Source organism: Calonectris borealis, chromosome 13 (genome assembly GCF_964195595.1).
Source record: "Calonectris borealis chromosome 13, bCalBor7.hap1.2, whole genome shotgun sequence".
Taxonomy (NCBI): domain Eukaryota; kingdom Metazoa; phylum Chordata; class Aves; order Procellariiformes; family Procellariidae; genus Calonectris; species Calonectris borealis.
In genome coordinates, this window is record NC_134324.1 from 15,928,412 (window position 1) to 15,942,456 (window position 14,045).

Genomic DNA, 14,045 nt, shown 5'->3' on the forward strand with positions numbered 1-14,045 from the left:
ATTATGCACCAAAAGAAGTTACCGGATGAAAAGCCATTTTTGTGTTTTTCCAGTTGCAGCGGTTTCATAAAATGCAACCCCCTCTACCTCGCACTGCTGTGCTAGCAAGTTGGGGTTTTTTTTAAGTATAAGTGCGGCCAAAATCTTCATTGGGCAGCTTTGGTGCTCCCATCGGTGCTCTTGCCCGGGACAGCACCAGCAGAACCCGCCCTGCCCTGCAGCTGGTATAGGGTCAGCGGGGTTCAGCAGTTCGCATTAATACTTTTCCCATTATTCAGCAATCAACTACTGTTCGCTATCACTAGGCAAAACCAGTTCCCTGTGGGATGTCCCAGCTTGGTGGCCTTCACGATGGAAGGGGCTGGAAGACAGCACTAGCAGGTTTGGTGCTAGCAGGAGGTAATTGTTCTGGGTAGAGGTTTGCTGGGGCTCTTGAAAGCTTCCAGAGCAGGGGAGAAGCGATAGCATTGCACACACCTTTAAGCAAAGCACTCGGAAAAGCAGCTGTTTCCTTGACTTCAAACCCCATCTTCATTAATTTCAAACCATGTTTCTAGTAGCAAGTCCAAGACACCTGTATATAAACTTCAGGTCCTCTGAAGTCACATCCCAGTTCTCTGCATCTGAAATACAACTGAGAGCATCTTAAAAACGGTGCAAACAGCTGCTAGAGCAGAGCGGCGTGGAGGTGAAAGGTTCTGAAAGGATGCGTCCACGTGAGCTGCTCCTGCCCCTGCTCCTGTACCGCAGGTAGGTCCTGAATATAGACCAGCTGAAAGTCTGTGAACAAAATTATTTCATTTACACAGGGAAAATATTTGCAAAACTATGCAGAATTCAGTGCACGCTGTCAACCAAGAAGCCCAAAGAAACCAAACTTCAAGCCAAAATGCTCTCTTTGACATTTTGAAAATGCATTATTGTGATCATTATCTTCAAAAAATCCATTTTGTTTCAAAACTGAGTGCTCTCCACTCATGGGGAAAGAGTAAAAAGCTGCTTCAAGCAGCTCGGCTTAGCCAAGGCCTAAGCGCAGGTGTGGGGTGGCTTTGACCCCGTGCCACTGGGCCGGGGCAGACCCCGTTTGCTGCTCCTTTCGGCTGTGCCTCGCTGCTGGCGGGGAATAAGCCATCAAAGCATTTGCTTTTAGCTTTGTTATTGACTCGCTCAACCGGGCAGTTGTAAAATCCCCAGGCCGGGTTGTGACACAGCCTTTACGGTAGCTCGGGCACTTTGACCTGCACGCAGAGAAGCGGCTTTGGGCCGAAGCCAGGGGAGGTGCCGCTGGGAGGCGGGCAGCCTCGGCGCGCCCCTACCCTCTCTCCCGCCCCCACCCAGGCCCTAGCACAGCATCACGGCTGATCTCTACAGCCCATAGAACCTATTTTCTGGGTTTATTTTCTAAATAAAGCTGTGAATTCCTGTGGTTGCTGTAGTACAGCTGCAATTTGACCAGAGGGGGTTGGTCTCTTCTTGTTCCTGCTGGTGTGGAGTAAAGCACAAAAGGTGCCTGGGAGGCTCAGCCGCGAGGCTGGGCTGAGGGAGGTGGAAATCCCTGCCGAGGGCTGTGTTCCCGCGGCCGAGAAGCGTGCAAGTGGGCTGCTGAAGTTGAAATTATTGCTGGGGCTTCTGCGTCGTACACATTAGAATCAGCAAAAAGCATTAAAATGAAAGTGAATGGTTTTGTTCTGACATAATTGGTTGAAAAAGTTCTTGCGAGGATGGGTTTGGCTCAAGGGTGGCTGGCAGTGACCCCCAGCAGGGGGTTGGGTGGCACGCCGGCTGCGGGACAGCGTTTGCGGTGGGAAACAAAGGCGAAGAAAACCCTTCTGCGACACGGAAAATATGCAAAACTTCACCTCGTAATTTCTCCCTTCTTGGTACCCCTGTCCGAGGGCGGGAGCCGTGCGAGCCTCCCCGGCAGCTGTGCGGACAGGAGCGGCTGCGGGTGCTGCTCGGCCCTCTGCTCATCCGGGACGGCTGCGGGGCAGCGAAGGCTTCTGTAAAGCACCGCTTCGTGCCGGCGGAGGCTGTACGAGCTGGAGCCGCTGCCCGTGACCTCTTCCTTGGACATCAAAACACCCTTCACCTTCGCTCGCTTTGCCCCTCGGCGCAGCGCTGCTGCGCGGGAGAGGAGGGAGCGGAGAGCCGGGCCGAGCAGGCGAGCGGGTGCTCCCGGCGCGCCGGGGCCGCGCTGCTGGTGGCGGGGCCGAGCCCCGCGCGCAGCTCGCCCCTGCGCCCCGGGCGGGCGGGCGGCCGCGCCCCGGCCCGCTGCTCCCCGCCGCCGCCGCGCGGTGGCGCCATCGGACCGGGGAGCGCTGCGGGTGCCCCGCGCCGCGCACCGGGCAGCCCCCCCGCCCCGCCCCGCCCCGCCCCGCCCCGGGCAGGGCGGTGGCACCGCCGGGGGAGGGGGCGGCGTGCGCCCCCCGGGACGGGTGCCGAGGCGCGCTCCTCCCCGCGGCGTGGCGGCCCGGGGGGCTGCCGTCGGGGCGGCAGCAGCAGCAGCAGCAGGAGGAGAAGGAGGGGCGCCGGCGGCAGCGGGCAGAGGCGCGCATGGAGCGGCCGGGGAGCAACGGGAGCTGCCCGGGCTGCCGGCTGGAAGGGGGTCAGCCGGCGCGGGCCGCCGCTGCCCTGGCGGCCGTGCTCATCTTCACCATCGTGGTGGACGTGCTGGGCAACGCGCTGGTCATCCTCTCCGTGCTGAGGAACAAGAAGCTCCGCAACGCCGGTGAGCGCGGGGCGGGCTCGGGGGGCGGCGCGGACGCGCTGCCAACTTGCCGGCGGCGAGCGGAGCGGAGCGGCCCCGCACCGCACCCGGGGCTCCGCCGGTCCCGGCCCCGCACGGCAGCGCTCCCCGCTCGCGGCGGGATAGGAGCCTGCGGGGGTCGGCAGGCGACAGCCGCGGACAGGACCGCAGCTCCGCTCCTTAGCACCGCAGCGGTAACGGGCATCCCTGCCCCCGGGGCCCCGGGTGAAGGGGTGGCGAGTTGCCGATGAGCCAGAGCAGCACCCGCTCGTCTCTTCTCTCCGGTGACCCGCGTTACCGCTGGGGTTCCCGGCTGTCTGTCTGTCTGTCTGTCTGTCCCGTCCCGCTGCTTCTGTCCTCCAACTTCTCGGAACTTCTGTTTCCCAGAGGCAGCTGCAAATCGAGGAGCCTGAACTCACGTCGCGACTCAGGTAAAGCCCGCATTCCTTCAACCAGAAGCGTGCTGGGAGAGAGCGAGGAAAGCAGGCGCTAATAAGGAAAACTCCAAGTGCCGGAGTCAGGTGCAGAGGAAGACTGCTCGTACTTAAGACGAGCCTATTACAACGCTGAACGCTTGCTTTTATGTCCCAGCCTTGCATGTGTTTTAGCATTTTCACCTTAAAGATGTGCTTTAGATGACCAGCTAAAAGTAGAGTGAAGATTTTCCGTATCTTTTCCATGTCTTTTCTATGGGTAATTTGAAAGTCTGTTTTGGAGCTTTATGTATTAACCTTCCTAATGAATTAGTCTAGGAAAACTGTTAAGTTGATATTGATATTAACCATTTTTAAGAAGGCTTTATTTTTTGAGGGTGTAATTTTTTTTTGCCTTCAAAGTCTTGTTATTTTAGCAAAGAAATAACACTGGATATAAATTGCTCTGTAAGGAGTTTCAAGTAGTCTGTGTAGTGCTACTTAAAACGTACTGTAGAGTATGTTTTGCTAAGGACTACACCACTGTCCGCTTTTACAGTGAAAGACATAAAACGTTTTGTAGCTTGTAAAATGTCTCCAGTGTTTATAATGTGTAAGACAAAGTTGTAAGTATTTTGGAGATGCCGATCTCTCTCTCTCTCAATCTTCTGCCAGTATGGAGTAACTCAACAGAGTTTGGTAAAAGTAGCTGATGGGTAAGACTGACAAGACAATTTCCCCCCAGTGCCTTTAACATTTGATTGATTTATTAATGGTAGGACACAAATGGCTATTTGTGTGCTGGATGCAGTGACCTCGACCAGTGAGTTGCTCTCTAACTGGTACGTGAAATGCAGCCCATAGTATCCACAATACACGAACATGCTATACTGGGTTTATGAGAACTTTAATATAGTTGGAAAAGGTATTTTTCATTCTCTTCAGCTTTGCTTTAAAATGTGAGCGCTGTGAGCTTATGATCAGTGGTTCTGGGAAAGAAAAATAGAGATACTCTTCTCTTCTCCCCAAGATAACTAGTGGTTTATGTTATCTGGCTGATTGGGCAGCAAACAGATTTGAAACTATTTAGCTGCTTTTATCACCTTTCAAATTGTTAATCACTTGAATGCATTTCATGTCTTAAGACTGCCTCTGCTGTGAGTTGAGTTAAAGTTCCTGTGAAAGTGAAAAAGAACAGCTTTCCCTTGAAGTGACCATAGTGATATTTTCCAAATCTTAATCCTTGTCCGTAGCCTGTTGTCTGCTCTACATACAAGCTGTTGGGCTGTACGAGTAAAACCAACACAAGTGAAATCTTTGTTAACCTCCCTGATTTGAGAGGAGGTGGCTCTCGTTACACACAGAACTCGAGCGTGACTAGTGGGGAATTCAGTGTTACACGCTTCAAAGCGGTGGTAGGTGTCGAGAGACCCATCCTGCTTCGTTGACGTGAGCATCGTTTCTCCTTCAGTCAACAGCCTGAACTGGGAATGCCTTTGCCAAGTCACTAGAGGGGTTCAGCAGCAGGAAAGCAAGGTGGTCTGACTGATGGTGATGGTCTGAAGTTCAGTAAGATAAAATGTCTAACCAGCATCTAACTGTTGTCATCTTGTTTTGCATCCATCTGTGTGGGTAAGCAAGCGGGCTGCCTGCCTCCCTGGACGCAGAACGAGAAGTCAGGGGTCTCAGCTCAGTTCGTGCTCCTCCTAACATGTGAGCAGCACCAGGAATGAGGGGGGCTCAGCTGGAGTGCAGAAGCCAGGTTGAAGTCCTTTGGACAAAGAGTTTCTCTGCTCATGTTCAAACCTACCCTAAGCCAGTCCAGTAAATGAAAAGGAGACCCGTTATGGATGTGTCAGCTCTTGCCAAATCCTGGAAGCACCAAGCCCTCCGTTTCTGGAGCAAGCTCGTAGGGAAGCTAGCAAGAGCCCAGCTACAAGGTCATCCAGCTGGAGCTAAAACTGTATCGCCAGGATAAGCTGGATTCAGGCTGGGATGTGAAACCAGCACTGCTTCAGTGGCTGTGGTGGGTGATCACTCTTGTGGGGATGGGGTTTTTGGTCCATCCCCCTGGACATGTCTGCAGTACTTGGCACACGTCAGCACCTCTGCGCAGCCTGTAGCTACAATGGGCAGAGAGTACGAGTGTGGCTGACAAGCAGGGTCTCACAAGGATACCCTCATCGGTGTGGTCAGCTGCCTGGAGAACATCAGCACTTGCCCGGAGCTGAATGAGCAGAAGGAGGTGAGTGATGCCTGTGGGCAGAGGAAATCCAGATTCACTGAAAGCCCCAGGCTTCCTCTGTGGTGGACAGTTCACATCCACATTTGGTTGTTCAGTCAGTCATGCTGGAGAACTGCTGCCGTTAAGGTTTCCTACAGTAACGTCCAGCTACCCGGACACTCAGAGCTGCTCACATGGTCCGAGAGCTCAAACGAAGCTCCAGGCTTTTGTCCCTATGTCCACCGTGGAGGACATTTAGATGGTTGAGTGTGAAGGGCGTGGGGAATAACTCTGCTCCTCTGGCAGGAGAGATGTCTGTATGTCTTTATGGGAGGCAGGTGAGAGGGGGTGAACTTTTTTGGCAGCTGAAAGCCTTCGCAAACCTGGCCACCCTGCTATCCCTGCACTGGTGGAGTTTAAAAGCAAAAGACCTGACCTCTCAAATCTTCCAAGAGAAATCACTCCACTCGTCTTTCCCTCCGGGAAGGCGTAACGTGTGTCAGGTGGGTGTTGGTGTGTCCTGTGTTGTTACTGGAAGGTGCTCAGAGCGCTGAGCACAGATTGGGACCCATGTAGGAAATGAGTGAGCCGCGTGTTACGTGGCACGTGCAGGATCATGATCAACTGAAGGCTGCTGGCATGGCTGAGTCTACAGCTTTTCATTTGTGGGTCCTGCTAGCTTTACAAGTGTGAAAATCTGCACTAAAAACAGCCAATATTTTTCAACGAGTGAGCCTGCTCTTCGGGCGGAGGCTCTGGAAATACCCTTCACTTTCTCTCCTGAACTTGCTGCAAACTTAGGCACGCAGCCAAAACGTGCATTCCCTGCAAACCCACGTCTCTCACCAGCGCTGCCTGGAGCTTTGCGTGCAGAGAGCAATTTCTGCCGCCTCGTGGGCCCTTTTCCCTCATGGAAAAGTCATTTCTCCAGGGAGCCGAATCCTCCGTGGGGGCAGGCGGCGCAGGTATAACTCTAATGAGGTCACCGGGCTCAACTGGCTGTTAATCCTCTGGATATACGCTATACACTGATGTTTGCATTGCGCTGGGGATTTTGTTCTTGGACTGTCTCACCGGCCAAAGTCAGGCATCACACACAAGTCTGCATGTATTATGTCAACACAGTTACCTTTGTCAACCAAATGTGTACTCTTAGAATAAATACTAGATCAGTTTGACGAGCCCTCCGACCAGAAAACTGTGTTGACTAGCACTAATTGTGTTTCCATCTCCGAATACTGGCCGTTCCCTGCCTCTGCCGGGGACCGCGGGCAGGGTAACCAGCCTGCACTGCCCGGGTCAGGCCTTTTGCCCTCTGAACACATTGGCACAATGCGAAGTTTTTGTTTGCTTGAGTAGGGTTTTTTATTTATTGTTCTAAGACCTCTGGAACTTCCTGGCTGGCCTGGGACATATTTCTGTTCTTTTTTTTTTTAAAGTCAATTAGGGATTTGGTGAGCTCCTTCAGACACTCTGACGTGCAGGTTTTCTAGTTACGAGTGTGAAAAATGGTTAGCGGACAGTGTTGGGTATCTTCCCAGCTTGCTTCTCAGAGAATTTTGTTATAGCTGAAATATAAGTCATCCTTATCTGCAAAGATAAAAAGTAATGCTTATATTTTCTACGTCTTCGGTATCAGGATAATTTCACTGTACTTTTTTAGCATCAAGCCTATGGTATTGATAGATGGTTGCTTTTTTTTTCCTGGTATACGTATTGCCATTAGGTTTTTTGTTATCTTTTATCTTTCTTTATAAAATGTGTTGATTTCCGGCTGCTAATTTTATACTGGATTTTCTCTCTGTTACGTATTTTATTTATTTTTTAATTTGGCTCGTCTTAAAAAAATTTTATTTTAAACCAAATAAACTGTTTTTGAATATAGTATTGCTTTTTTTAGGGGAAAAAGAGGGCTCTACTAAGGCATCTTTAAACATCTCCCAATAAGCATTGTCACATCTGGTTATATTTAGGTGTTTTCTCTCAGTTATTTTTGTGTCTGATTGTTTTTAGTTTTGGGAAACTGACCTTTTAGAGACGTTGCGTTGGACCATGTTCTGTTTCCTTATCTCAAATGCAGTTGAGAGCTGTGATTGTTTTCTTCCAGCTACTGCAGGATTTCCTGGTCCTAGAAAGCTCTCTATTATATGTAAGTGTGTTGAGATTATTTTTTCTTTAAATTTTTTAAATTTTTTTTTTTTTTTTTTAGCACCACAAACCCTCCAGCATCTGCCACAAGCTTGAAATTACATCTTTTCTTTCTGTACATGGCGGGTAGATGCTTCAGGAGCTGCTCATCTGTTCCGCTGATTCATTTGTCTCTGGCAAACTCCCACCAGTCCTTCTGAGTTACCCAGCCCTGACCCTCTGAAATGTCAGGACCCTGCAGCCGGTGTCTGGGCTTTCTGGAGGGCTCTGCTGAGGGAATCGTGCTGGTTGCCGATGAAACAGTTTGAAGGTTGCTGGGACTCTAGGGGACCCTGGAGCTGCACCCACTTCCCCGCTCCCTGGGGAAGGTGGTGGAAGGGTGATACCCGGCACCCCTTTGCTCTTCAACGGGGATGGGCGCCTGTGACGTCAGATGGGTGACAAATGGTCTCGCTGTTGGTGGGGAATAATCCATGGCAGTGTTTGCTTTTAGCTTTGTTATGCCTCACTCAACTGGACGGTGATGAATTTGCCATATGGAGCTGACTGGCAGCGATGCTCCATGTGCCATCAACCAGGGGAACGTTAACGGCGGCGATAGGGCTGCTCCAGAGACTGGGGCTTGGCGCGGTGCTGGCATGGGCTGTATGTGGTGCAGAGAGGTTGTTGGAAGTGGGCTGTTGTGTGAGCAGCGGGGGTGTATCCCAGTGCACCCAGCGGGCTCCGGGACCGGTGGAGCAGGCGTGCCGGAGGGGATGTGTCGGTCCCTCCCTGTGTCCCTCTGCTGCAGCCTCCTGCCCCTGTGGCTCTGCAGATGGGTGCTGGAGCGGGGGCACCGGCCGCACGAGGCGGGAGAAGTGGGAGTGACAGCGGGATAAAGCCTATGAGAAAATTGATTTGGATTAAAGTGTGAGCTTTAAGTGTAATAGCAGTATAAAGTGAAGAACAGTCTTAACGTATTTTGTCCTAGAAGGTGATTTGCTTAGTGAGACGCAGAGGAATGGCGCTTTGCTGGGTTCGTGTCACAGCCGCAGGGCACAGCCCCATGGCCAAGCTGATTTGGAGAGGTCTCTGACAGCACCACTTCCATGTGCTCCTGCTTTGGTGGGGTTTCAGGTCGGGTTCCCACCCAGACCCTTGCACATCTCTCCCCCCAGCAGTGCTGCGCTGGGCTCCTCCTGGGCTGCGGGAGCAGCGAGGTGCCCAGAGGGCCGAGGAGGAGGCTCAGAGCTGCCGTCCCGCTCAGAGCAGCGTTCGCGGCCCCGTGCTGTGCCGCTCCCATGCTGTGCTCCAGGAGCTCCGGAGGAAGTGGCAGCTCGCTCGGACGTGAGCAGTTCAGAAGTTTTTTTGGAGTGCAGTAGCTTCAGAAATATTCCTAAATTGATCCTTCTTACAGCTCCATTGGAGGTCCCAAGGGGATTCCGTCCATCAACTGTGTGAGGTCAAAGCCACCAATTTTTGGTTTTGCATTCTTTTTTTGCTATTTTTTTCAGGAACTGCCTCCCCTCCTTACAGTTCGTGTAGATGGGAGTATATTTAGGAGTGCTGGATCTCAGGAGCCCCTTTGTGAAACTTTGCAGAACTTCCAGCAGAAATCTCTATTCCTCCCCCTCCCATGACACGTTGGTTCTCAGGACAACCCCATTTGGAGCAGGACTTGACCAGCGTAAGTTGTGGATGTGCGGCTGGGGAACAGAGTTAAAATACCGCTAGTTACTCGGTAAGCGAGCAGTGCTCAGCATGTGCTTCAGGTGTACCGGCGGTTTGATAGCCAGATGTGGTCAAGCCAGTGATTATGTGATAAATATATGATTTGAGAGAAATGAATCAGGTTTCCACTAGAAACAGTAATTCTAGCATTTCTGAACTGAGGAATATTTGTCTTCGCAAAGTGTTCGACAAAAGTTTTGTTGTATGTTGGTGCAGGTCTCTATACAGTTACATTCAAATTAGTTGAAACAAAATTCCTCTGATTAGGAAGATCTGTGTCTTGTACCAGGCAAAATAACACCCTGCCTCCCCGGGAGGGCCACCCTATGGACCTCAACAAGAGTTAGCAAGCCCGGTTCAGCCCGGTGCTGAGCTCCCTTTCTCCCTCTCTGAATCCTTCCAACCCCTTTGCCCTTCCTTGCCTTTAGCAAAGGCTTTTCTTTTTTTCCTTTCAGCCCCAAAAAGCGTTACTGCCCCAGGATTTGATGTTCCTGACAGATCTGGGGAGCCAAGTACTGGCTTAGGTAATAGCAAATAATTAATTACCTTGCAGACAGTCCTTCAACACAAACTGGAACATGTTTTGGGAAGAGGGAAAGTGGGCATATGTGCTCAAAGTAGCTGTTCCCTATGTGACTTGTGGAGCAATTAGTTAAAAGGCTTAAGAAGACAACTATCTTGTGATGGGCTATAAATAAAATGGAAATTAATTCAGAGATGGGTTTTGTTTGCTTTTTTTTTTCTTTTTGCATTGTCATTGCATTTTGTTTGCTTTTCTTTCTCTGTGCAGGATGTTTAATCCCTTCCAAGTCCGTCCACAGCAGAGAGCAGGGGCAGAGGAGGACAGGACCGTCCTTTGGGCTGGTTAGCAAGGAGGAGGCTGTGCCACAGTGCCAGGACACTCCTGTCCCCGACAGCCCCAGGCTGATGGGACTGCTCTTTGTAGAAGATGTAGAAGGAAACCTGTGGCGTAGCTTTCTCATGTTTAATTATTCTCCTCATGTTTAACTGTTCTCATTCCCGAAAGTTGGAGTGAGGACCAGTGAGTCCCTGTCTTCTGAGCCTGCCCACTCGATGTCCTCTGTTGAGAGACCTCAGATCTTGCTTTGTTGAGCAATCCCTGCGTCACCTTCAGATCTGATGTTGACAAACGCCGCGATGGCTGCGAGGGACTGCGGTCCAGCAGCCCAAGGTCCGACCTGCCCTGAATCCCTCCTTGTCCTTTGACTTAGATGCAACACCTGTGGGCCTGGGCTTGGTCCTGAGTGATTTTCAGGCACAACTGAGCTGGATGCCGGAGCTGCTGGGGAATGAGTGTGTCATGGCTGTGGATCCCGGGCCAGCGTAAAAAGATCCAGGTGGAGACGGGTTCAGGAGGATGCGCAGAAGGTGAGGGAGGAGGGGGATAAGTGGGAATGCTGATGGAGTGATGAGAATCCGGCCACAGCAGGAAGAGCGGTGGTGGGATGTGCCAACCACAGCCAAAGCGACCAAGGGCAGGTGGGAGGATGCTCAGACTAACCGAGCTGTGCCTCTTCCCCATCCCGAGGGGAAAGGTGGGGAGAACTGGCAGCTCTGCCCCTTGCAGACCTTTCTGTTTGATAGCGAGGGCAGATGGGCTCAAGAGACCCTGATGTCTTCTGGGAGGGAACGTAGCTGGCCCCATGGGTGCCGAGCAGGCACACAGCCTACAGTTCCCACGGGCTCTACGAGCCATAAGTTAAATGGAGTCTAACGTATTTCACCTTACCCCTGGCCCTGTGTCTGACCTTCAGATCTCAGCTGTGAGTTTTATTTCTGCACATATTGCAGTAGAAAGTAGAGCAAATTGAATCTTAATGGGGTGGGTGAAATCCACAGCAGAGTCACATTTGGATGCGTTAGGAACTGGAGCCCTGGCCGGTGCTGCCAGAGGGAAACGCTGCCTGACAGCCAGGCGGGGGGCAGCAGCCTCCCCGGTGTGCCCGCAGCATGGCTCCTCGAGGCATGGGCTGCCCGCACGAGCCGAGATGGGGGGCATGGGGCTCTCCTGCGGCTTTAGCTCTGTCCTACTCATGGGGAGATTCACAAGGAGGGATTTAGGGAAAGGAGATGTTCTCCAGATCATCCAGGATTTTCCAATGACTTCTGCAGGGTGACTAACTCGCTTTCCTACATGCTGTGGGGTGAGGAGACCCCATTGATTTAGGTGACCACAGCAGCTTAAGCCAGCCCTGGGACTTACATACAGACATGGCATAGGAGGGTTTGCGGAGTGGGCAGCAGGTAGAGAAAATAAGAGGGAGGAAAGGACTGGGGTCCTGGTGCACAGGAATGGGTTTGGGTTCTGCTTTTAAGTGGAACTGCTGGAGAAAGGGAGGAGATGATCTGTGCTCAGGGCTGGTTCTTCTGTACCTACCCAATCCACCTACTTATTCTCCTGCTTGGTTCTGCTGGCCAGTTTCAATGACAGGAGCCATCCAGATCTCACTGTCCTCCCACTTATTCTTTGGCCCTGAGTCCCATCTGCAGACTGTGAAATACTCCTGCCTGGCCTTTTTAGTCTTGTGCATTTGCCCTCCCAATGTGTTCATCAGCACTCAGTTTTCGGGCTTCCTTGGGCCAATGGAGCATCCCTGGCTCGGAGGAGAGCAGAGTCACACCAGCATCGGCAGGAGGGATCAGGGCTTGCCCATGTGGCAAGGGAAGAGCTGATGGGAGCTGTGTTTCAAGGCATGCTGACGGAGGAGGGAAGGGTTGGGGACGTCGGGGGAGGTGTGCAGGGCTCCCGCTCGTGTCCCTGAGGGAACCGTGAGGCTGGGATGGCAGTCGGTTTCCAAGTAAAACCTAGTGTTGTTCTTGGCTGGTTCCTAGGAAAATGGATTATACCATATTCAAAATATTCACTCCTGGATTTAATAATATTGTGAAAATAATTCAAATGTATTTCTTTCAGAACCTTATGGTATTCCATGGAAATACTGGCTGTTTATCTGTTGGGATTGCCATGCACATACTCCAAAGCCAATGTTCATGCAAGTCATTGCTCTTTTAAATAGAATGGGACAACAATAGACTGTGTTGGTAGCTTTGGTCCAGTGCATTACCTGCAGCTTTTCACCAAAGTTCCCTGGGTCATATCCTGTGTTGACGTTGCTAAAGAGGCGCCTTGGGAGCAGAGCCAGGGCTGAGTGTCTGAGTAGCCTTCCTCTATGACTACACCTTTTCCAGGTTAATTTGTTCTTCAGTCTCTGCACCTATAGAGACTGTTCTTCAGTCTCTGCACGTCAAAGTCCTCCCTTCTCATCCTTTACTTTGAGATGCTCTAGAACTTTTTGGAAGTTACCTGAGTTGTGGAGGAGCTGGGAAGGCAGAGGAGGCCTCTCAACACTGGCCTGTCTCTGCAGAGCTGACATGAGCCAGCCCAAATAAAAGCAAACTCCAGCCCCTGCGATGGATTCCCCAGCCAAGCGAAGTAGCCCAGCATTATAGCAGCTCCAGGTCAACCCTGCGGCTTTTCTGTGTGGTCAGGAGGAGGTCAGAGCTGAAATTCAGGAGGAGTCTGGCCAACGGTGCCATGAGGACATGGGCATAAGGTGCGTTAACTTTATCTCAAGTGTAGTAAAGACCCTTTCCAGTTCCTGGTACAGAGATTAAAAGCAAGGCATGACGACATAAAATATCCCTGGCAGAGGCTTCCAGTAGCATTTGGAATAGTCTGGAGTTGGCAAAATTCATATTCTTGCTTTCCTCTCGCACTCTCCATCGTCCTCGCTCACGCTCCTCTCCCACCTCCACTCTTCTGACTCCTGGCAGAGGGCAGATCACGCTCACACTAATGGTATCTGCTAATATCTGACTGAAAGTATATCTGTATCTTCTGAGGTTTGCACCATTAACTTATGTACAAATGGCCAGTGTGACCTCAGCATCCCTATAAACAGCAGCAGCAAAGATGAAGATGAGTTAAAAAGTTAGCTGTCCTCTGCTTTCCATCACTAGTTCTGCCTGTTTCCTTTCTGGCCTTTCCGAAAATATTGGCACCATCTCTAGACTTCGCAGTGCTCTACTCTGCAAGGAGAAATTAAGCTAGTGTGAAGTACACTGTTCCCTTTTATGCGGAGGTAGATGTCGTCAAGTCAGAGATTATATCTTGACTTTTCCAAGGGAAGACTAGAAATGAAAGAAACCTTTTCTACCATACCCAAGATGTGCACGTTAGGTCAGCCGCAAGCTCTGCCTTTATGTCTTAGGTCTATGTCTTAAACAGTGTTTCTACTAATCAAAACTGATTAGGCAAAACTAATTGGACTAAGTTGAAAGCTTGCTGACAAAACCTTTTAAGAGTAGGTGTAGTTGATTGACAGGCACTGAAATAATCAGATACTGTGGTATGGATTGCAAGCTCTGCCTCTCCCGTGCTCGTCCATGGGAGTCTCTATAGGGAAGGCAGAAGTGTGGTGCAAGGACTTGCAGAAAAAAGCACGTGTGATGGGAGAAGGAAGGACTGGTTTAGCGGGAGGCTGTCAAGCCAACCTCTGCCTTCACACCGGCAGTCCTGCCTGCCGAGAGCTGGCGAGGCCAGCAGTTAGGGCAAAGAGGAGCAGCGGGAGTCGCAGCTCTGTGCTGTTCTAGACGAGACGCAAGCCTGCAGCTCCCACGGGTGATCTGCTTGCATTTCTTGCTCTGATGCATCTGGGTGCCCAGGGCGCAGAGCAGTGCCTTTCTGCATGCGCCAGCTGTGCCCTTGCACAGCACCTGTGCTTTAAGGGTTTGACAAAGCCAGCCTGTTGCAAGGTGCCCTCTTTCAGGGCACTTCTTACCC

The 14,045-nt window shown here is 51.4% G+C and overlaps 1 protein-coding gene across 2 annotated transcripts in view; it reads left to right on the plus strand.

The window, feature by feature from the left end:
* The first annotated feature begins 2,553 nt into the window (after window positions 1-2,553).
* Window positions 2,554-14,045, plus strand: part of GPR50 (G protein-coupled receptor 50) — a 44,536-nt gene continuing 33,044 nt past the window's right edge. The window contains exons 1-3 of one of the 2 annotated variants that reach the window (XR_012675577.1): window positions 2,598-2,728; window positions 3,134-3,177; window positions 4,797-4,833. Coding sequence is in view for 1 of the 2 variants with exons in the window: in XM_075162301.1 (XP_075018402.1) it covers window positions 2,554-2,728 (175 nt within the window). In the remaining variant the exon portion in view is untranslated. Of the gene's footprint in view, window positions 2,729-3,133; window positions 3,178-4,796; window positions 4,834-14,045 lie in introns of those variants that run through there. The other variant, XM_075162301.1, reaches the window with a different exon arrangement.